This window comes from Aquila chrysaetos, chromosome 5 (genome assembly GCF_900496995.4).
Source record: "Aquila chrysaetos chrysaetos chromosome 5, bAquChr1.4, whole genome shotgun sequence".
Taxonomy (NCBI): Eukaryota; Metazoa; Chordata; class Aves; order Accipitriformes; family Accipitridae; genus Aquila; species Aquila chrysaetos.
In genome coordinates, this window is record NC_044008.1 from 13739921 (window position 1) to 13763316 (window position 23396).

The 23396-nt window shown below is 41.1% G+C and overlaps 2 protein-coding genes across 10 annotated transcripts in view; one reads left to right on the forward strand and one right to left on the reverse strand.

The window, feature by feature from the left end:
* LOC115341141 (gamma-secretase activating protein) overlaps positions 1 to 11452 on the forward strand; it is a 47729-nt gene extending 36277 nt beyond the window's left edge. For all 6 annotated transcript variants that reach the window (XM_030013561.2, XM_030013563.2, XM_030013564.2 and 3 more), the window contains 7 exons: positions 3466 to 3536; positions 4113 to 4207; positions 5343 to 5462; positions 6738 to 6799; positions 8774 to 8878; positions 9041 to 9134; positions 10179 to 11452. In XM_030013561.2, the coding sequence (XP_029869421.1) occupies positions 3466 to 3536; positions 4113 to 4207; positions 5343 to 5462; positions 6738 to 6799; positions 8774 to 8878; positions 9041 to 9134; positions 10179 to 10279 (648 nt within the window). In that variant the 3' untranslated portion in view covers positions 10280 to 11452. The remainder of the gene's footprint in view (positions 1 to 3465; positions 3537 to 4112; positions 4208 to 5342; positions 5463 to 6737; positions 6800 to 8773; positions 8879 to 9040; positions 9135 to 10178) is intronic.
* Positions 11453 to 11737: 285 nt separating this feature from the next.
* Positions 11738 to 23396, reverse strand: part of CCDC146 (coiled-coil domain containing 146) — an 82180-nt gene continuing 70521 nt past the window's right edge. For 3 of the 4 annotated variants that reach the window (XM_030013556.1, XM_030013558.2, XM_030013557.2), the window contains 4 exons: positions 16850 to 16978; positions 15157 to 15294; positions 13459 to 13707; positions 11738 to 12224 (listed from right to left, as the gene is read on the reverse strand). In XM_030013556.1, the coding sequence (XP_029869416.1) occupies positions 12021 to 12224; positions 13459 to 13707; positions 15157 to 15294; positions 16850 to 16978 (720 nt within the window). In that variant the 3' untranslated portion in view covers positions 11738 to 12020. The remainder of the gene's footprint in view (positions 12225 to 13458; positions 13708 to 15156; positions 15295 to 16849; positions 16979 to 23396) is intronic. The other variant, XM_030013559.1, reaches the window with a different exon arrangement.

Genomic DNA, 23396 nt, shown 5'->3' on the forward strand with positions numbered 1-23396 from the left:
TTTGTTCATTCTTAGTATAAACTAAGATAAAAAAATATGAAAAACACCTATGCAGCCTTGACATGCAAGACTAAACTATTGTAGACTAAATCTTACAATCAAACCAAATCTCAGCCCTCCCCATCAGCAAACTCTCAGGATTAATTTTTTTTTTTAATGTCACTAAAAGTAAGAATTCTCTCAACTCAATTTACAGACTTCTCATTCTTAGAAAAGCTATAAACAAAGAAAATATGTCTCTAAAAACTGCTTCTGTCCTCTGGCCAGTGCATCTTAGGTGCTGTTTGGAAATATTTAGAAATTATTTCATTATTAGGCTTGGGTTTCCCCTAATCCTCATCAGAAACTCTGTATCTTAAACCTTTCTATATACTAAATGTTTGGAAGTTCTTCAGGGGAATGAATTGCTTTGATTCTTGCAACAGTTTTCTGTAAAATCAGCAGCGTGTAGCTGAGCTACTGAAACTAATGAAATAGGAAGAGACTCGAAATTATTTGCTTGTCTGTTTGCTTTCATAAAATACTTTTTTATTACACTCAGGAGCAAAGGAGTGGCTGAGAATAAGGCTCTGTGGTGTGTAGCCACTGTATAAATCACTTGCAGCTGAAGTTGAAGTAGCCAAGACATGGGAGCATTGGCAGTTTCTCATAAACCAACAGACTAGTGGCTGGTTGCTGTCAGAGACCTGTGTGTACTTGTATGCAGAGAAGTAACGTGGGCAAGTGTGAATGACATGTCTCAGTGGGAATTCCCTTGTTTATCGAGGAGGTCTGCAGAGCCCGAGTATGCCTGGTTACCAGTCCACATGCCACCTAGCCTGCAGTAGTTGCATGTTTGTCCATATTCTCTCTTCCCCCTGCTATCACTTTATCTTAGCTTTACTCCGTATCTCTTCCTCTCACTCTTTTCATTTCAGTGGGGCAGGAAAGGGAGGGAAATAACTTACAGGGACAACATAACATTTGCTGCCCTGACAGCAAGCAGAAGGGGAGGCAGAGTGAACAGACCACCTGTGGCACAGGAGGGAGGCAGACCAGAACAAACTACTGAAATTTCTCTGAAAGTGGCTGCACCTTTTTTTGCTCATGTCTGTGGCTGGCTATCATCTGATGTGGTCTCAACTGCAGAGGAAAAGCAGACAGACACCATTTGGATTTGAGTTTCCTCAGAAGGAGGATGACTGCCTTGTATCCCCTGCACAGGAGGGGATCTGGAAGACAGCAAGACCTTGTCTCACTCCCTTTTTTCCTTTGCTTCCGATTCTTTTCTTTCGCTGCCGCTATGTCTTTCCTGTAGAAACAGCTGCAGGAGCTGAGCACTTGTGGTTCCGAATGACTTTAGTGGAACTTCAGTCTACTCAGCACCATTGCCTGGAAACATAGATGTTTCAAGACAGCAAGGTGCTTTGCAAGTGTCAGCCTAGGCCGTACTGTATGCACTGTCTCACTGTTGATCATGTGTTCTCTCATTAGTTTAGAGCACTCCAAGGGAAATGGCTTCTGATACTTGCCCAGAAAAACCTAATATTATACGTCTTTGTTACTAAATAAAAAATGGCTTTTCTGTGAAGGTATGGCTTTAGCTCTTAACTTGGTTCCCCCAGAGACCTGCTGCTAGCCTTGGAGATGCAGCTGCCTGTACTCCCTTGATAAAATAGATAATGTTTCCTTTCTCTCATGCATGTTACCCTGTGTGTTATATACTGAAAAAAGTTTGAGATATGGCTTCTCTTTCTGTATGTATTTTTCTACGATGTCCTTTGTAGATGCTAGATGCTGATCTCCAAAGTGAGTAGTGCTGTTGGTGAGGGTGTCATATCACAAGCATGCATGTATTTAAGGTTTAAGTATGTTGTGATAGCTAGGTTGACTATGACTTAAGAAGTTATCTTTCTATACCCTGTGAAAGCTGTACAGTTTGCTGTATTGTTAAGCAAAGAATATTGCTTCTGGAGGATCATACCTGTGAAAACAATTTTTGCACAAGTAATAAGAGGTGGTTTCAGAGTTTAAGAACCTTCCCTTCACCTCAACACTGATCTTCAGATCCAGCTGTAGCTCCCAATGCAGAGGCCTTAGCTGTGCCCTGTGTGCTGGCCAGAGATGAAAGTCATTCTGGTAGCAGGTGCGGTTCTTGTGACCCTTCTCTGAAAACTGGAAATCACTAATTTCCTGGAAAACGAGTGAAGAAAACTTGCCATATTCCAGAGAGATTAAACTGGAGCTTTCCGGAGCTTTCCACTGTATCCAGAGAGTATGAAGATGGAAAGTATTAGGTGGTTATTCTGTATCAGGTAGCTGTGCAAGGCTGGATGGAGTGGTGGAGAGAAAAGGTGCTACCTTGTAGAGCTTTCTGGCCAAGGTACAGAGGAGAGCACTCAGGAGCATTACTGAAGACCAATATTCCTGTTCTGGCCTTTGCATATGAACCTCTCCTGTGTGTCCTGTTTCTCTCTTGCTCAGAGCCTGTGACAAGTTAGAGGTTGGAGAGGGCAGAGCCGATGAGGAGAAAAGAGCAGGGAAAAAGGATTCCTGGATTCTGGCCATCTCGGGAGGGTGGGAGGGGTTTGTAACTTCTCGTGACACCTCTCTGCAGAGCAGGAGTCAGACTTGCTTCTGGAGAGTTTCCTGGGATTGGTTGATTAGTGCACTTCGAGGCCCAGAGTTAAAAGGTGTAGAGGAAGTGTCTCAATTCTGTTACTGAGATATGGAAGTGGTTACACGTGACAAACGTGAGGTGCTGGCAAAAGGAAGTTATTTCACCTCTTTCGTCCGTGGTTTCTCTCTTTCAGCTGCAGAAGCTTAGAAGGCCCAAGGGGGATCAGGGCTTGTGGCTTTTGTATGCTGACAGTCTGTACTGGAGGTCAGTCTGGAAGCACAAAGAAGCGACAATATGGGCCAAGGGATTGATGTACTTGACTTTGGACAAAAAAGAAACTCAACAGAGGGAGAGGCATTTGCTTGTCTCATTTTTCCTCCTTGCCAGGACTAGATTTGTGATTCCTCCTGCAGACTTTTTTCAGCAAACTGAGTATTCTGCTGTCTTCAGCATCATCCAGTTTTGTCTGGGCCCTAGGGACCTTTCCTTGCCAAAAGCTCAGCCACTTGGACATGCAGTTTTTGCTTTTATGGCAAACAGATCTTTGAGAACTTGATGCAAGAGTGTGAGATCGGTTGATCCCCAAGAAGCACGATGTATTAAGATGGTGTATGTCTTGCACAGTGCTATGATGAGCTTAAAGTACTTACTTTAACCTTCTGGAATGGGGCAATTCAGTAACAATTCAAATTCTAATCAATTTTACTTTTTAAGCCCCTAGGAAAAAAAAAAAGATAAATACTGAAGTCTTAGTAGGAGTCTCATGATAAGTTTCTAAAATAAACTGATGTGTGGAATGAATGAAGGCCAAGTGCCTGCTGTACACAGGCTCCTAGAAACATTCAGTCTTTTCTTTTTCGCTTTAGCTGAATCTGGTACATCGAATAATGAAAGAAGTTTGGAGGAGATACCAGCTTCATTCCTGCATCTTCTGCTTGTGAGCAAGTCATATGTTAAAGCTTTCAGCCGGCCTTTTAAAATATGGGCATAATAATTTTGGTCTTCAACAGTACTATTTGCTTGAGCAGTCAGTGCTTACTCTACTGTGAAAGTCAGTATCACTGTCATGTACTCTCTAATGATTCTGCTGGCCCTCTTTAAGCCAACATGAATATTAATCATACAGGCAGTTTTATGGCTGGAGTTCAAAGTTGCTGAGTTCACAGTGGTCTCAAGCTGGGTAGTGGATGTTGAACACCTGTAAAAGCCAGGTCACTTATACCAGCACTCAAAATATTTCACTTATTGCTGTTGATACTGGGTACTGCTGAGAGACTTGTAAATATGCAGTAATGGGGGAAGGGGAAAGGGGATACCACAGAGACTTTGCGTGTCAACATTGAACAGCTGGTGCTGTTAGGTGATAGATACCTAAGTAAAAAAGATAGCATCCCATGGCAATTCACCCAAATTGCATGCATTTAGTGCACATGTAGTACAACAAACCGACCATATCTTCAGGAGAGTGTGGGCATCTCAGGTTCCTAATATGTTGCTACTTTGTTAAATACAGTGATGAGAGAGGAAGTACAGGAGAGTTTGCCGTGTTCCACATTATGAGTCGGATTTTGGAAGCAGCAAGTGGCATGTGCATGCCTTTACCTCCTGGTAAGTCCTGTGGTTTGCTGTTTTAATCGTAAGTGAGGAGAGCAATGCTATGAATTCCTCCCAGAAGAGCCCTAGTTGCAGCAGATGTGTCAAGTTAGCTTTGGCAGTATTGAAATCTGTTCAAGACAGTTACAGAGGGGAAGACCCTCCATAAACACGTGCAAGGGAAGTAAACAAAACTGAATAGTTACTCCAGATAGGGACAACAAACCAGTAGTTTAGTTCTGTTTTCAGCTTCCAGTGAAGTGCTTGGGCACAGTCTTAACTCAGAACTAAGATTTAGACTTTTCACTTATATATTTTGCTTAGACAACTGGACTTTAGTGTCACGGGCTATGAGGGAAAATCGTATCCTGGAGGAGAAAAAAAGCGTGGTTTTTCTCATGCTGTTGCCCTGCTAATATTTTTCAGTTTTATCCTGAAAGGATTACCTCTAGCCTTGATGGATGAGCTGATCTTGATAGTTGACTTTCATTTCTTAGAGCTCCTCATAATCGCTTTTAGTCTTTTCAAAACACTTGCTTAATTTTTGTTACAGAAATACTTCTTAACTTCTTAATGCTTTCAGATTCTGTTTGAATCTTTCTAGTTTGTATTTCCTGATCTGTCTTCAATCTGTGAAACTGTTTTTGGTATGAGGTTGTCCCTCAGACTTACACTGTGTGGGCGCAAATGGTGTCACGTGATGACAAGACCATCATCTGGCTGATGTTAAGTGAGGAGCTAAAGTCTTAACGCTGCCTGTGGGAATGTGTGGGTGGCAGCCACATACTGTGGGTGGTGAGGCCTCAGTTTTTGATTAATCAGGAGGAAAGAGGGAGATAAAAGACAAATTAATAGAACAATTCAGATACAAGGCAACAGCTTGGAGATGTTTAATGATTGTGTATGACTATAATAACTGTTTTCAGTCCCCTTAGCTTTACTCTTTCTGATAGGATTGTACCTGAGAGGACTTAAAGGATGCCTAAATAAGACTACATGACATTTGATAAACTGATTTCCTCACTAACTAGAAACACAAGTTAAGGACAGTGTTCGCTTTAGCTAGAGTAATGCCAGTCTCTAATACAGACTTAGAAAAAAAGAAAAAAAAAAAATTGTTGCGCCAAAAAAGTTTGTGTCTCTTTCATAGGTTTTCACACTCTGCACTTAGGGCTTGGTGTTCGATGTCTCCCTCTGCATACCCTTCTGCACTATATTGATACTGGAGTCTTGCATTTGACAGAAACATGTGTTGGGAAATTGCTGAAAGGTACAGTGAGTTTCATGCATTTCATTTGTTACCAGCCAGCTAATTGGGAGTGCTGTCCTTTCAGCCGTTCAAACTCAGACACAGGATTTACCGCCCAGGAGACTCAGCTCTTCTCACAGAGTGTTGTTTCGGTGAGGGCTGTACCTGATGGTGTTGCCCAGCTGAAAGGAGAAAGTTAGGGCTCAAACTATGTGATTGACAAAGAACAAAGAAAGTACCTGTTTGGGGAGAATTTGAGCTTATAATTTTTCTACTTGGGACTTCTTAGAAAAGTGAATACTAAAGCTCATCATAGAATTTGTTGGGGGATTTCTGTGATTATTAAAGTGCAGACATATGAGTAAGGAAGTTAGTCTGCTATCCAGTCCTCAGCTTTTGCTTTAATTATGTTTGGAACAAGATGATCCTAGTGCTGGGATTAGCAAATGGCTAGAAGCTCTGAGTTAGGAAGTAATTCAAAATAAGCAAACAAAAGGCTACCTGGCCCAGCATCCCTATATTTTTAGTAAATGTTGAGCTCATGGACGTCTTCGAAATATGTCATAATGTTAACTAAAAGCAGGAGTTAAAATAAGTTCTGTATGAACCTGTGTAGTCATCAAAAGCAGATCATGTTCTGTATGTGGTTTCCTCTCAGCAGGTGCTAAGTAGCTTGTTTCCGCAAAGGAGGCTTAGGACAAACTAGCACTCGTATGGTGGCAATGACTGGGGCCTAAGGCTTCAGAATGAAATGGGGAGTGGGACAAATTGGCAGTTGCAGGCACAGTTAGCATCACACCCACGTTTATTGCCTGTTCTAGATCGGAAGGGAGGAAGAGAGAACTGTAGCATAAGTTTCCTGGGATGCAGCAGCACTATGATAAGACTTTCCAACAGTAATGCATTTCATCCCAGCTGCAACCATGTTCCCTTGTAATGTCCTGTTTCTCCGGTGTTCAAGAAAAGGGACAACACAATATGCTGTATTAATCTGTGCCTGGTCTTGATAAATGAAATATTATATATGCAGGGAGTTCTTAGTCAAAACAGATTTGAATTACTGTATAAATTGTTACATAAAATGGTGAAGTTACATACAAATATACAGAAAAATATTTATATAAATGGTATAAATATAAATAATACTCCTAATAGTGCTTATTTAAAATGAAAATTTTCATTTCATTACAAAGGTTATATTTATTCAGAACATCTTCAGTGAAAGTTGAAAGTGTTAGTTATGTGGGGTTTTTTGTTGTTGTTGGGTTTTTGTGTTTATTTTTTTTCTCCTTATAGATCTGGATGACACTGAGAAGAATGAAAAGCTGAAGTTCAGTATTGTCATGAGGCTTCCCGAGGTAACTAATGACTTTGGATGTAATTTCTTGGATTTTGGAGTTGATAGGAAATTTCTCCCTGTGCATAGGATCAAGCCAATGGAAGATTTAGCTGTGATTCAAATAGGGCACAGATATAACCTGAACCTCCACAGTTTCGCCATCTGCTGCTTGTGACCTGTAGGGCACCCCGATAACTTAAATTACAGACTTGTCCATAGTGTTTTACAGTGTCTCCAGTACCCTACAGGAATCAGGCAGGACTGACACTGTTCTGTTGAGTACTCATCTGCATAAAGCAGTAAGGGTTTAATAGAGTTTAAAGAGGATTTATGGGGGTTTTGTGTGTGTTTTTTAGCATCCACAAATGTCTGTCTCGCTTGTGACCTCTGTATTTGGTTTTATACATTTTATCAAATATGCTCGAAAGCTGGTACAGCAAAAGCTGTAAAATCTTATCATACCACAACTCTGTGGCTGGGATTGAATTACAAGATCTCCCCCTCTGTGAAATCTTCCAGCCTCGCCCATTGGTAAAGTGACTCGTTCAGCCACGTGCTGGAACTAATTACTGATGCTCCATTGAAAGTTCCAGCAGAATGGCAGATTGACTGCTCCTTTTCCCCTTTTGTTCTTGGTGCACACCACAGTACTGCAGAGGAGCACAACATCTCAGTGAGCAGAGGAAAACCAGGGATCCCCCCTTGGGGATTGCCTTGCTGTAGAACAGGCTTTTCTCAACATAAGTTGCTTATTGTTTGCTCATTATGGGCTGTTACATATAGTTCAAATGGCCAGAAGTGCTGCTTTAGTTTTCCTCTAACAAGGGCTTCTTTATCTGGCAGCAGTTCTGAGAAGGGGAAGGGAAGGAGAACTCCACAGGCGGTTCTTTGTCCTCTGTATCTTGTTTTGGGCATGGGTTGGTGAGCTGGGGTCAGCGTGGGGCCTCTGAGCTGTCAGCCCCAGGCCTGGTGGGTGGGGAACGCCATTCCAACCCCGCTTTGACACGAAGGGCTGAGCTGTTAGGGCCTCAGGGGACATGTACTGCTAGTTATGCGTGGTAGACTCAGTGCCTTATTGTATCTATTTACAGTTTTGGGAAAAAATTTAGAGAATAGTTTGTTTGCCAAAAAGGACACTTTGGGGTGACTGGGACTATTTTGAGCAGGTTACATTCACTAAATGACTTCAGTTGCATCAGAAGCAAGTATTTAAGCACCATTGAAACTATCCAGCCTTTCCTAAACGAACTCTTTCAGTAGTCTGTATTACAATACAACTGAAGGGGGTGGGGGAAGATGTAGATAGGGAAAATAGCAGAAGGTGCAGCTGATTGCACAGTGTGTTCATATTTGTTTGCTTGTTGGTTAGGATTGGAAGCTTTGGGATATCTGGGTTTGAATCTCTTTTGCCTTTGGGAATGTGAATCGATGTTATCAATTCCCAGGACCATGTCCTAAATAATGGGATGCAAATTCTGTTCCCAGTATCTCTCCTTGTTGGCATTCTGCTTTTGTAAGATTCCTTAGGCTGAGCCTGAGAGAAGCCCCATCCTGAACAGAGCATTGAGGAATGGGGCATCTGTGTTATTCTTTGGGAGAAGAATGGATCTAAACCAAAGAGTCACAGTAAAGGATAAACGGTGATTTTAAGCCTCAATTAATATTTAAGTACACATGCAAAGTGGGAGGGAGGTAACGGGACAGATTGATTGACAGAAACTTACTGAGTAGCTCAGTGGGTACTGAGTAGCAAGGTTTTGATTGTTTCCCATGTTTTGGGAGCATATTGCTATCTCTTAGTTACTGGCTATGGAAGGAAGGCTCCAGGGCTAAAAATGATGACATCTTGGCTTCTATCATTAGTGTCTGAAAAGAAAGCATCTGTGTTACAGCCTGGATTTTGATTCGGTTTTTTTTCTCCTTTTCCCTCTCCTAAGTTTCCACTGTCCTGTTTATGTTCTCAGGTTTTTGGGTTTTGTTTTTTGCTTACTAGGCTCTCAGTCAAAAGGTCCGCCAGTATTGGAATCATCCAATAAATGCTAATTTCATTGCACGGAAATATGTGAAACTTTTGCTTGAGAAGCTGGGGAACAGGCAGGTAAGAGCACACAGGCCTTTTTTTTTTTTTTTTTTTTTAAATCTTTTGCTTTGACAGTGTTGAGATTCCTGACCTTTCTGTAGACTATAGCACACTAAAGATGACACTGAAACTTGGCACTGTGTGACTTTGTGAACTAACATGAAATATTCTTCCTTACAGTCTAGCAGTCCTATCCCTGAGAGACTCTCAGTCCCTGTAGAGTTTTTGCCACTTAACTACCTGACTAATATGTTGGCAGAGATAGAGAATCAAGGTAACGTTAATTCTGTGCTTCGGAAGACCGGTAATTGTTACCCTTTGATGCTCACACTCAGTCATATCCTGACTAGATTGACATAACTGAGTTCTAAGACTCCAGTGATATCTGAACATGTAGTTTTGGTTGTCCTTCTGCTGATGGGAGTTGTCAGGGGGCTTTGTCGCTGCCATATCGTTTCATCCACACCCCCTGTGCGTTGAATCCAGTTGGCAAACTTGCATTTTTCAGAATACAGGTAGTGAAACGTGGTTCATGCACAGCGTGGTGGTAGCTGTTATTCTGTGTTCAAATAGGGAGAATGGCTTGTTTCTTATTTACACAGTATGGTGGCCAAGAGGCAACCAAAATCAGATCTTCCACCTCAGAAAACAGCATCCACATCACTAGATTAGGAGGGGCTCTGAAGTAACAGGTATTTTTTATTTCAGTGCTGTTCCTTTTTCTGAAATTGAATTCAAATTGGTTAGGGCATTTGCTTCATACAATGGACCTAAGTATCTGCAGATTTTTTAATTCCACTGAGAAAGCAAGGTGCATTAAAGGAAGCATTACATTTTTTAGCATTACTGGCTATGCCTACACTAGTAAGAAAAATGAAGTCAGGATAAGGACCTGCAGGCTAAAGTAGGATTGTCCATGTATGGATATCATTCCATTTGGGGAGGAAGAAGAGTTAAACTATATAGAAGCATATGAGAGTGTGCCCTGGTCTGTTTTATGTACTAGCACAAACATAGCCACTGTGCTCAAATCTTGTTTTGGATATCCAGTGTAGAATTAGTATGGAAATTCCTAGCAGCCTGCAGGGATGGTCTGTAGTTTGCTTAAATCCCACTAACAGGAAAGCTTCTGCCATGAGTGAGCGTCCAAACGACTCCACTGAATGCTGTAGATATTTTGTGGAAATGAAAACACGGTTCCATCTATTACCTTATCTTTCAGTGTTGTAGGTCAAGATGTTAAACAGACTGCAGGACTAAGTGTATGAGAACACTTATGATTTTGTAAATACTAACTTTCTCACAATGATTTTTCTAGGTGTGCATCCATATGAAAAACAAGATCATGTTAATGTAAGATTTGTAGAGGAAACGGCACTCAAACACACTATGACATTTTTGGGCCTCAAATATTCCTGAAATAACATGTTCTTGAAGGAAGCTAACTGTGGTACTCTTATGTAAAAGTATTCACACAGAAGTGTGCAACCAACTTTTTTTTTGTTTTAAACTGAAATGTCATGTTGTTTTCCAAATAATCTGCAGTTTTGTGTAGTCACCATTACTGATATAAGCTACTCAAAATATTGTTTGGTGCAACATATTAAGGCTGAAATCACCGACTTCTAGAAAAATCCTAGAGAATTCATCTGACACAAACCCAGGTTTCCAATGAAAGATACCTGTGGTTTCATTGTTTCATGTTGAAATGGTCAAATAAGTGGAACTACAGCGGGTATCAAAACTTGCTGTGAAAATTGGTATTGATGTCAATTATCTTAACAAGATAGACAATCCTGAAAAAGGTAGTCCAGTTGTATTGTACAGTGACAAGAAAGTGGTACCTGTTTACTCATTTAGATTAATAAAATGATTTCTCGGTGTGCTTATATAAAGCAGGTAAGAATAACAAATGATGAATCAGTTTTTTGTATATAATGCATCAGTAATGGTGTATTCATTCCTCATGGTGGTCATGTGTTATTTTACGGTACTTCTGCCTTTGGAGTTTGATTCTAGTATATTCAGTTTTGTAATTAGTGCAAAATATAATCTTCTTAAAGTGCCTGTGACAGGGTTTTGTTTTGGTTTTTTTTAAGATGTGTATAATATATTGTAAGCAATACAAGATAAGAAAAAAGTTCTTTAGAAATTTACCTTAATGGTGGCTTGGACAGAGTTTTACTGAATTCTTTCCTTACAACTTTTAGTGCTACAGTTCAAGCCCCAGCTTCAAAAAGAAATGGAGATTGTTTTTCCTTCATTTTCAACTTTTATTTATGTATAACTGAACCAGTATTGTTTGGGTTGTTTTTTTATATTCTGAACTGTGACATTCATTTAAAATAGTAATAATAGTGGTTTGCTATGCAGAGAAAATCTTAAGTTCTGACATGTAGGGTTTCTGCAGTCTTTATTGGATTTAAAACCACCTTTGTCAAAGTTTCAGACTATTAAACTAGTGAAACTCATTGACAATTTGATACAGATTTTTGGAGGTTTTCAATAGCAACCTCTGATATTCTCTCTGAGCAGTTTCCACTGATGCTTCCAGTTCCTTACCAGTGAAATAAAAAGATCCAGTTCTCAGGAGCGACTCAGCAAGTTCGTGGTCATTCCCCTGTCATTGCCATCAGCTGAGCAAGAGTTTTAGCTTTCTCAAGAACTGCATAGAGGGAAGGAGTATTTTTCTCAATATAATTAGAATTTGTCTGGCAAGTGTCAACTCCAGTCCCAGACTGCAGAAAGCTATGGTGGTGCGTTTGTATAAGCACTGGGGACTTTGTTCGTATTATATTAATAACAAGAGAAGATTTTCTAGCCTTTTCTTCTTAATGAAATGTATTATAAAATATAATCAGATGCAATAAAACTTCACCTGCAAAAAAAAAAAAAGTAAGCGTAGTACAATGATCACTCATTTTTCTTAATATTTTAAAATACTGCACTGCCATTTGGGATACCAGGCTCCTCCTAGTCAGGAGAAGGGAACTTGAATCACCAACTATTTAGCTATGCTTCTGGCATTGACAACTACTTTTGTTTTTAATACGGAATTTGGCTAAACACTAGTGGACATTCCTTCAGTGCAGTGTAAATGCTACTGACCCTAGAGATTCAGCAACCAGTAATGGCCTCTCCTGCTTTAGGTGCTGTCTGGTCAGATTTCAATTGGCTTTACAATAGGTTTTCTGAAATGTCTCATATTTGAACCAGGTTCACTTGGTTTGAAAGGAGCCAGAGCGCCGTAGGGCCGCGGCAATGGGAGACTGTATTCGTCATCTGGGATGTAGGCGGTTGGGCGTTGTTCCGCTGTCGTGTGGACATAGCCGGGCGCTGCAGCTTGTTCCTCTTCTGCTGCGTGCTGTGAAAGAAACACATTTTGATCACATAGTGATTATATGCTTTAAAACTCTGGTACTCTCCTGAGCCAACGTACAGAATGCCTAACAAAGGAAACACCATTAGTCTAGTCCTTAGCAAACCAGGAAACCCAGAGGGGTATTAAAAGGAAAGCGTGAGTTATTGACCATGTAGATGTGAGTGTGTCCTTTTAAACAGCGTACAGTTTGAGCCTGTATTGCTTTTGTTACTTATGAAGAAAACAGATTAGATGAACTTTTAAAAGTTGTAATGAGTGTGCACAGGACATCTCGGGAACAAGATAATAGTTCTGATGCTTCAAAATGTGGCTGTATTTACGCTGACAGCAGCTGTCACTGAATACTGTTACTGCAGTGAGCTTGCGTCCACAGCACTGAAAGGAAACTGAGCATGAGGAGAAGTGTTAATGACAGAGAAGTTCCTTATTCTAAACCAGTTTTTCTGCAGCACTTCTGTGTGACTTCAAGTTCTTTGAAGTGTATGCACAGCATACTCCTCTCCCAGCTTTGTGCGCCTTTCAGATTCCCTTGGAGTGATCAACTAAAGGATTCATATAGCGAAGCTGATTTCCCATCAGCAAGAGTTCCTGCAGTATGCACATCTCACTTTTATACTACTTTTTCATCTCTGGAAGCTCTCTGCTCTGGGATCACTGATGGTCTCAACTAAAGAGGCAGAGTATGCAGCAGGGTAGAATTTGAAGCACTATTTGATATGCTGCCCTGCCTACCCTCGGTGTCTTGCCCAGCAGTCTGATTTGTTGCTACTTTGGATCTGATGGTCACTGCATCTGGTATGTGGAAGATGCTAAATTTATTTTTCCTGAACCCCACACCCCACCTTCTGCAGCTTTATCTTGAAATCAAATGGGAAGCAGTACTTCACTGATGGCTATCTCGCTCATCAGTCCAAAACATGGTCACACAAATTACTTCTATAATGGAAGGTAAGTCTTCCTTTTAGTGTATTCTCTCCTTAAGATTCAATGACCAGTTCTAAGCAGTGTTGCCAGGCTGCAGCTAAAACTCCACAAACCCACCGTGTACCGCTTTAGTAGCTGTCTCTGTCTGTACCATCGTCTCCACTGACTCCTGGGGCTCTGTGTTTGGCAGCAAACAGCTACGCAGCGAGCGCAGCTCTTTTTCTGAAAGACAGGCTGGAGCAGTGAAAAGATGGGGCTGAAGATCTAATTGCAATGTATGGCAGAAACTTACTTCAGCTCTGGCTTCAGCTGCTTCTTTTTGCATCTTCTCGTTGCGTAATATCTTCAACCACTCATTTTCTGTTTCTTTAGGAGGGGGAAGGCCTTGATCTATCCTTGATGAAACAGTCATCAAAAATTGCTCTTTGTCTCTCACTTCCTGCTGGAGTTTAATGGCAAGTGCTTGCTTCATGGATAACTCTGCAACAAAAGCCATTATCTTCTGGGTTCTGTCCTTTATCTTCTTCTGCAGTTCATTTGTCTGGAATAAGTAACAATTGCATTTTAGTTAGGGCTTCCCTTTAGACACTTGCTGGGCGTGACACTTAGGTAGGTATTGGGTAGGTGAGAACAAGTCCAACTTGACAAGGTTTTAAAAAATAGTTCCATACTTGAAAATGACTTAATGAAACAGGATGCATGTTTCTTGTGTGTACGTATGGAACCACAGAAACTGGCAGCCTAAGAAGCCACATTTACTCCAATACAAGATACAGAAAAGCAAGTTTGTCATTACCTTCTGCCCTTTTCAGCTGAATAGCAAAACTCTCACTGCCCTCAAAGGCCTGGTACCCTGATTCTCATTGAGTTTATGCACAATTAACTTTGTAATAAAGGTGCAATAAGCCCAATCTTTACAAGATAATTGAGTGATAATGCGGACACAGCGGGGCTGTGGGTTGTGAAGTTATCCTTGGCAGGGGGACAAACAGAAAAGGAACAGGACAGGAATCCTTGAGTCTGACTGGAGATGATTTAAACAAAAAAAAAAAAAACAAAACAAACCCAAACTTAAATACTCTTTTTTTTTTTTTTTTTTTTTTTTTTTTTAAGTGACTAATAGGGAATTGGGAGAGTCAGAGAGTACACTCGCAAATGTAACTTTTGGCACGCTGCCATTTTTATGGTAGTTTATTAGCCTGTGGCCATGATTTCAAAAACCCAAATAACAGCCATGTTATTTCTCTGTCTGTGGAAAAGGAAAGCTTTACTGTAAAGACATGTTTTGTTTTGAGCCTTTCCGAGTGCCAAACCTAACACCTAAGGAAAAAAAATCAACCCTGGCCTTGTTTTACATTAATTACTTTGGGTTTTTTTCTGTCTTTCACTTGGCTCTGCTCTGCTCTAGTTGGAGCTTTTTCACTAAAGAGGTGGGGATGAGAGGATTTTTTGCTCTTCCCCAAACAATACTACTGGCAGTTAAAAGCAAATAGCTATAATTATATAAAAGTAACTGTATTGAAAATGGTATTTCTTTCCTGTGTGGTTCTCCCTACCTATATAAGAAACTTTTGAGCCAGATATCAAGTTTATCTTTTTGTATATTGGAGTAGAATTGACCTGGCTTTTCCTTATTTCTTTTTAGCCTTTGCCCTGTTTGTTGTGGAAAGGCTGTTAAGTACATGTGCAAAAAGAGGATTCTACCAAGTTTTTAAGCATCTACCCGAGAAAGAGCTAATCCTCTATTTTGATGAAAGGTACTATTTATGGTGCAACTTTCTTTCAAAAAGAAAGTACACTCACCTAATGCTGTTGGTATGTTGATATTACCATTACTACTAAATGTCTGTAATTTCTGAAGACTAACATTATTTGCGTATCAATATTTCCAGCCACTTTTTTAATTTGCAAGTGAGTCATCTTACCTCTTGCCCACATACTATTTCATTTTGTATAGGCCAGCAAGCAGAGCATGCAATGCCCTCCTTACCCTTTTAGCTAGCAGCAGTGTGTCCTGCTTCCCGTTCTCTGCTGTGGCACGGATTCTGTCTGTCAGCCGGGAAATGTGCTCGTAGAGAAGATCCGTCTCCAGCAATTTCTCCTCCTTTTGCACCAGCTCCACCTCTAGCTGCAGCGAGAAGGAGTATATAGGGTGTAGATAAATGACAAGGGAAAGTGTAGCGCAGGGTCTTCCTGTGATTGCTTTGAGAGCTGCTGAAATAATACAGGTGAACAGCCATAAATAATCACTTTGCCACCAGTTTTCTCAAAATTTTCATGTTATCTGCCAAGTATCAGGCCAAAACTGGTTTGGTCGGTTACTGTCAGTCATACAGTTCTTCCATATCAGACCGGGCCCTCTTGGGGGACCAGGGCTTACACCAGCATTGTTACTGCCTTGCTGTGACTTTCTTGAAAGCAATGGGTTTTTTCTAGTGGTTTTTCATTTTTAATCTGGTTCCTTGAGTCATGCCATAATGAGAAGGTTTCAGCTCTTGCTTTAAATACCTTTTCCCTCCTGCTGCTAAAAAAAAACCCAAACCCCCAAAAAAGGGCTCCAAAGACTAAGAAAGAAAGTACTGTGCAACTAAAAGTACTTTAAAATCACAAGGAGATTGAAAGAGAATGTTTAAACTTATCTCATGACTCCAAGAAACCTAGTTTTTTAATGTGCAGGTTGGTAATAGCAGGCTGTGTTGTAGCCTGCTTGGCTATGCAGAGCTCCCTCCTGTCAAGGAATATGGGACAGTAAAGCAAAAAGCTCAAGTAATTCAAGCAGAAGTGTTCATGGTAAATCCTTACAAACTGGATTTCAAGAGGAGGACTTTGGCGTGTACTGCTCCGAGCCTGTTACTCTAATACCTTCACAGCCCTGTGTGAATCTACCCCGAACACTATATACAGTGGGGGGAGTTTTGTGCCCCTATAAATGGGACAGACAAAAATATTTAAGAAAATACCACTGTTGTTCATTCCATTCCTTTACCTTCCCCCCATACACCATACAGGAGGTGCCCTGAAACTGGCTTTTGTGTTGGACGTAATGCTTCGTTTCGAAGCCTCTCCTGGCAGTCGCTGGCAATGCTGCAGTCAGGTGTGCAGCTGCGCGGCTGGCCTGGCTGCCACTTCCATGAAGGTCTGTTCTGTGGCACCCTGCTCGGCGTGGAAACAAAGCAGTACAACCAAAGCCTGAGAAGGATGTTTGTTTGATCCCATGTCACATATGCAGACTTTGTTAAGAGGGTAGTGGGACTGCCTCCCGCTCACAGCCCGTGCATAGTGGTGGAACAGCTAATAGCCAATTGCAGAAGAATGACAACTTTCTTTGTTAGCAGTTCATTATTCTGCATTTCTTTGCTGCCTTTTCTGTGCCTTCCTCTAGTGAATTGGGAGGCTCTGCACTGAAGTGGCAGTGATGCAAATGGACCAGCTAGCAGAGGATGCTGCAGAGCCAGGTACACCACACAGAGCTCTCCCTCTCCAGCCTCTGCTGGAAGACATCAAAATGTCCCACATCCAGTTGTCCTGGAAAGCAGATGCTGGGCTAGAATTCCCATGAGCCAATCATAATCGTTTTAATTCCTCTTACAGAAAGTTTATTTTTAAAATAAAAGATACCATTTGCTTTTTCTAAAAGTGGTCAATCACAGCAGGATAGCTTGTGGCATGAGAAGTGACGTTACCTGCTCAATCTTTTTTAGCAGCTCAGGTGGAGATGGGTCCTTCCCTCCCAAGTCTCGCTTTCTACTCTCATTTGCAGGATCAGCAAAGATTTCCTCCATCTGTTTAAGCCTGTCCTTGCACTGGGAATACTAGCAAACACAAAGCCACAGCAGTTATTTTTTTCAGACAAGAAGCCAAAAGCCCCGCTATTCCTACATGACCAGAGATGGAAGGTCGTGGTGTGTCTGATTTACACCAGGAGAACTGCACTAAAGCAGCCGGGGTGGCTGCACTGCCGACACCTGGGCTCAGAAGCAAGTCTCTGGCCTTGCTGGGTGAGCGTTTGGGATGTGTAGGCCTAAGCTAAATGATACTGGTCGAACACTGGAAAAACATATCCCTATGAAACCAGAGGTGGGTGTACATCATTCTCCTGTCCTGTTGCTAACAGACTGGAATTTGCAAACCGGTAGACTGTGTCATGGAAGGTCATCCCTATAATGCACAAATATAAATTGGCTTCATCTTATTAATGGCTTAAGTGTCTTGAACACTTGTTCTCTTGACTCCTTCTCCACATGCAACACAACCTGAAATTGTGTAAAAATAATGCAGCTGCATGGAAGAGGCTGCTTCCCTGAGCCACCAGGTATCACGACAAGAGCCCTGGACTAGAAGATGATTTTTACCTTCTGAACATGTTTGGGAAGTTAGAAAAAGGCTGCCCTGGGGGCTGATAGCTTCTTCAGCTTCTGCTGGTAGGCTGGATGAAAAGCCACAGATGGTTTGTACCAAACTTGGGCCATAGCGGGGCGGGCTCAGGACCACCCTCCACAGCCACTGTCAGCAGTGGGGGACAGAGCGGAGCTGCTGGGGCTGGGCAGCGAGCTGAGACCTGCCACAGCTACGGCTCCGTCCTGAGGAGGGGGAGAGGAGCACTGGGGAAGGGTGGGGGCCCCCACCGGTGTCTGCTTCCTTCCCCGTGCCCCAGGTCTCTGCAGCCCGGCGCTGCTGGCACCTTCTGTGGTGGAGGCGGCTGCGCAGCGGCAGCTGCGAGCGCCTGGGGCTCCTGTGGGACTCGCAATTTGGGCACGTCGCTGCAGGCTCTCCCGGGGTTAACAGGCAAGATCTCCTTGTGCTGCGGTGGCGGGGGGTTAATACAAAGGATTGAGCCATTTTTAATTTTTTTTAAGGAGGCAATGGTGTGACAGTTGCAGGATGGAAGCAAACGCTGCTGTCTACCAGAAATTGAGTCCCACCTGCTGCTTTGTCCTCAGGCTTCTTTTTTTATCCTCAGGAATACACCAAACGCTTGAGGTGGGAGGTCTTCCTTTATTCCCTACAATCTTCTCCCACAGGATCCATGTAGGGATGTAGAAAGGATGCAAGTGCCTGACGATTTGGTTGCAGGTTAAATCTGAAAGTCCCACTTCCACACTGGTTAGCACTAAAGGTTTCATCCCTACAGGCATCCAAGTTTTCTACATTAAAGTTCTCAGGCATGTGTCCTGAAATGACTCGGTGGTGACACTGAGCAATGTGGTATTCCCAGGACCCAGAGAGGCAGGTGTTCCCTGACCTTTCTGATCTGAGACCTTCCCATGGAATAACACTTCCCAGAATACACCAGATGGATATCCATGCTTCGCGCAAATACTCGCTGAAGGAGTGGCTGGGACCTTTTCTTCATGTTTGGACTTGCAAGACTGACAGTGGTGGGGTTTTGTGCTTTGACGTGCACCTGGCCATCTGTCAGCGCATTGTCACTCCAACCCTGATCTGTTAGCACTGACACAACGTAGCCCAAGGAAGTTGCTATAAATGCTAACCGCCAACTGCAAGTGATGATCTTATGAAGGAAATAAGTGGTCACTGGCTCTCAAAGTTACAAACGGTCACCAAAAATATAAAGTAAATGTTTAGATGTTGCTACCGGGTTGGGGCTTGTTCACTGGGAGTTAACAAGTCATGTTTAACTGGAAAAGGGAAAATTGACAGATCTTCTTGCATGGTAATGGAATGTTACCAGAACACTTGTCTTAAATACTTCTTGTTCTGGTAAAAAAGCATCACACAGCTTCTTCTTTTACACTTTGTCTAAGAGCAGGCAAAGTAAAAACCTTAAATGACTGTAATGAAGAATTTCCTTGGCAAACCATGATTCAGTGCATAACTAGGTACTGAAAGATTTATTTTAGTTATAAACAACTAAAACTCATGCTCAAAAATACACAGAGTGGAAGAATGTAAAAGCAGGACCAGCACAAACAACAGGATGCAGCTATACTTCCAGTGATGTTTCCTATCTGGGTTCAAATTTCTCAACAACTAACCCAGGTGAAAATACCTTGTTGGAGGCAGTGGTACCTTAATGAGATTAGGGACAGCTCTCCAAGTAAAATTTTGCAGGATTGAGTAGTTAATTTAGAGAAGAAGGACTAGTGCAGCAGAAACACTCTCTGAACCAGATAAAAAGTCCATAAAAAGTTTCATGTTAAATTTAAATACAAGGCTTACTTTTAAATGCAATATGAATTGGGAGTGATTAGATGCAGGCTAATCCAAAAGTATAGCAAAGAAAGCACATTTAGAGATAACCATGCTATTCTGTGCCTGCTTAAGTGATGTGACTGTAGGCATCTTTATTTTCTCCTGATTCGTAGTGTTTTCCTTGGACAAGACTTTAACTGAGTTCTAAGAGATTCTAAGTCTTAAAACAAAAAAATCCTTTCCTGGAGTGGATTTAATACAGGGGATAGGAAAAGGCTCTACAAGAGAGGCTTTTCTATGTTTGATTGTAATCAGTCAGAAGGAATTGTTGAAGGATGAACAGACAGGAAGGAACACAAGCCTAGATAAAGGGACTGGTCTGAAAAAGTGGAGATCTGATGTTATTTTGGAAATCTCAGAGAAGGTAGGTGAGGTACGTAGAGCAGTAGAAAAGGGCAAATATCCTACCTATTTTTAAAAATGGAGGGGAAAGGAGCTATGGAACGATAGATAACTTATCTTCACTTTCTGAAGAATAAATCTGGAATAAATCATTAAGCTTTCTTTGTAGGTAGCTAGAAGAGAAGAAGGGTAGGAATAACAGCCAACACAGGTGTGTTGAGTAATGCCAAATGAGACCAATTTCCTACTATGATAATTTAACAGGTGTGTGGATGACAAATAGTAGGTATCATACATCCTGATTTTTACATAGCTTCAATATTGTTTCATATGACATTCACATAAACAAGCTAAGGAAATCCATTCTGGATGAAAATATAAGGTAAGTACTACATCAGTAGAGTAAGGTTCAGCTCAGACTGCACATACTTTTTGGAGGAGAAGATTCAAATTCAAAATTACCTTGGTCTGAACAAAAGAGATAATATTAAATAACAAATGCAAGGTGCTACATGTAGGCAGGAGAAATTACCTGTACAAATACAGAATCAAGGTCAACTGTTTATGTACTCTTTCTTCAAAAAAGGGTCTGGTTGTTACATACATTTACATGAAGATGAATCAATATGTCATGTTGCAAGAAAGGCTACTGTCGTATCTGGACACATAAGCAAGAATGTAACCTGCAAGATGCCTGAATGAATCCTTTCAGTCTCAGCTACTGATATTAGGCACTGTACCTCAAGGAAAATAAAGACCAAGTTGCCAAAAATAAAAGAAACGCAAAAAAAGAATGATGTAAGAAAAATCTGTAAGGGCTGATTGAAAGAAACAGAATTGTGTAGCCTAGCAAAAGGATGGGAGAGGAACATGATTAACTTTCTCCCAGTAACACGACATGTTGCAGGGAGGAAGACAATGATCCATTTGTCATGTCCCTGGTGGACAGAATACAAATCAATATTCTTACACTGCAGCAACAAAGATCCAGGCTAAAGGTTAAGAAAATCTTTCCACTGTTAAGGAAGGACGGGGATAGCTTGCCAGAGAAACGGGGGTTTCCCAGTGGTGGTTTGAAAGCACGGCTTAGCCCTCTCAGGAATGACAGGCAATCCAATGCAGGAGTAGGAGCAGGATTGCCTAGATAAACTCTTTACCTCTCTACTAGCCCTGTTTTTCTATGACTGTGATGATGTAGTCTGGAGGTTTTAATGGGGTTGTATTAAAACCTGGACAAATGTTGATGCCAAATGCCTCAAACAAACTGACGGTCCCTGTCCGTTAGCTGAACTCCGAGGCATGAAAGTCCTATCTACAGCATCTTGACAGCTCAGCAGGTCTACATACTGGACTAATTAATTATTAATGCTAAGTATTTCTCATTGATGCATGAAGGCAGATTAGTTTTCATGGGTCATTTCAGTCAGTGGGAACAGTCCCTTGATGTGCAGTCCCAATTAAAAGTTACATAATTTTATGCCCAGAGAAAACCACCTTAGAATCTCACCAGGTATTTTTTGTGTCAGACAAAGGAAGTACCTGTAAATATTTCTATTTTTAATGCTTTACATTGATAGTAACAAAAATACCTAGTCCATGTTACAAGTACTTGCTTAGAAGAGGTCTGGTATTGCTTAAGACAACAGTATTTTTTATTAGCTAAAACCTATTCACCAATGTTTCTCTCTTCTGTGGAAATATGCAGCTTCTGATGAAAAGCATACGAGTGGAACATACATCAGTTTGATTAAGCAGCTCATGTGGAACATAGGAGACCCAGGTGGAATTTTTGTTCTTGCTGAATTGGCACACAGCCCTGACCTGTGCTTTTCCCCTTCCCAATGAGTACCACAGCCACCTAGGCAGGGGGGCAGTTTCTGCAGCCAATTGAATACAATGTTCTTATTCATCTGTCTACTCCAAGAGGTGTATCTCTAACAGAAATAGATATCCCATCTCAGAACAGCTAATTTAGTGCTGATTGAAGCATCTGCTGAGAATACGTGGGACTTCCTAGATTCAAACAGTGCCTCTAAAAGAGTCAAAATATTTCAGTCAAATGCAAAAAACAAATACTGAAATATTTTCTATTTTGTAAGACTGAATCTTGTTTTCCTTTCAGATCTCTCTCTATATTTGAAGTATTACCAATGATGTATATCTCTTGTTGGAAAATCATTCAGCATACAATACTAGAAAGTTCAATTCACCCGTGAAGTGATAAAAAGAAAAAAAATTCTAGGGTAATGGGAAAATTGGGATATGCAGGAGAGGAGAAAAATAGAACAGATAAGAATAATGACAAAGTCTGAAAAATACCCGCTACTTAAGGAGAAGAAAACTGAGAAGAAAATTTAAGAGGTACAGGTACAGGATTCAGCCTGCCTAATTCAGACGGTCTAAACTGTATTTCAATTGAAGATGGCTTTTGAAGCATCCTTCTTATATGATTCAAAGTTTCCCATACCATCAATGGGGAGAGATAGGTGCCTTGAGAATAAAGACCTCTAGCAGGAATATCATGCTCCCTAAGTAAGGTTATCAGGACCTCCCTCTGGAGGCAGACACCCAATTTTTTCCATTAATAAAGACACCTTGTTCACTTATCTGCATAATTTGTTCTGTGGGCTCCTAGCGCGAAGTTAAGGTTAGGCACACCGGCTCCTACACAAGGTCACAACAGAATGGAGAAATAAAAACGAAGAGGAGAACTCAGAAATGAGATTTACAGTCTGCATTATAGGAGCTCCAAGGGCCTCTGATAGAAATCAGGGTTTCATAGTCCTGTGGTGCACTGATCCTTTCTCTGAATGTTTATAATTATCTAAATTGAAAGATAGACAAATGGTAGTCCAAAAGGAGCTCCTGTTACCACCTCTTCAGATTTCAGCTTGGCTTCAGAGGTTCGTTTAACACACAAGACAAGTGATGTAGAGCTGTATTCACCATATCAAGTTAAAGCCTTGTGCAAATGATCATTATCGTAAGATCCTTTGCACATCATAACTGAACAGATGCTGAGTTGGATTTCAACATGGGCTCAAATCTGTAATCGGTACAGGAAGTAGCAATCTGAATTTGGCAACCAACACCAGAATTCAGATTTGAGCTTATGGCTTATATTTAAATCGTGGAGATAAAGCCAAACAATTTGAAACTGTTTCTCACTAGACTTAATGGCTATTGGCAGTGGGAGGAAGAGTATTAATGCCAGAATGGTTGAGCATAAGGAGACGGCTGGGTTAATGGCCGGTTTGAACCACATAGTGTTCAGTAACCACAGTATCTACTTACATTTAAAATGGCTGATAACTGGTAATTTGCCATTGTTCACTGGAAAATCTCTGACTTGGGAACAATTATTAAGACCACTCCATGTGTAATATCACACGACTCTGTATTTTCCTACTTTTTAATTTTATGTCATTATTGCAAAAAGACTTAAAGCACCTGTAACAATAGCCTCCCTTTAACAGTGATTTTTAGGCTTCACATGAACCATCATAAGAAAGGAGAAAGTTTTAGGAATGCAGAACAGAAAAAGCAAAGTTTCATGATTGACTCTGTCAGTTCACAAAAATCATCTGTATTCTGTTACTTTATTTGACTCAGTGACTCTCAGTCTCACTCTAAATCTTACCTGAAAACATATCTTTTTTTTTTTCTTTAGTCTAT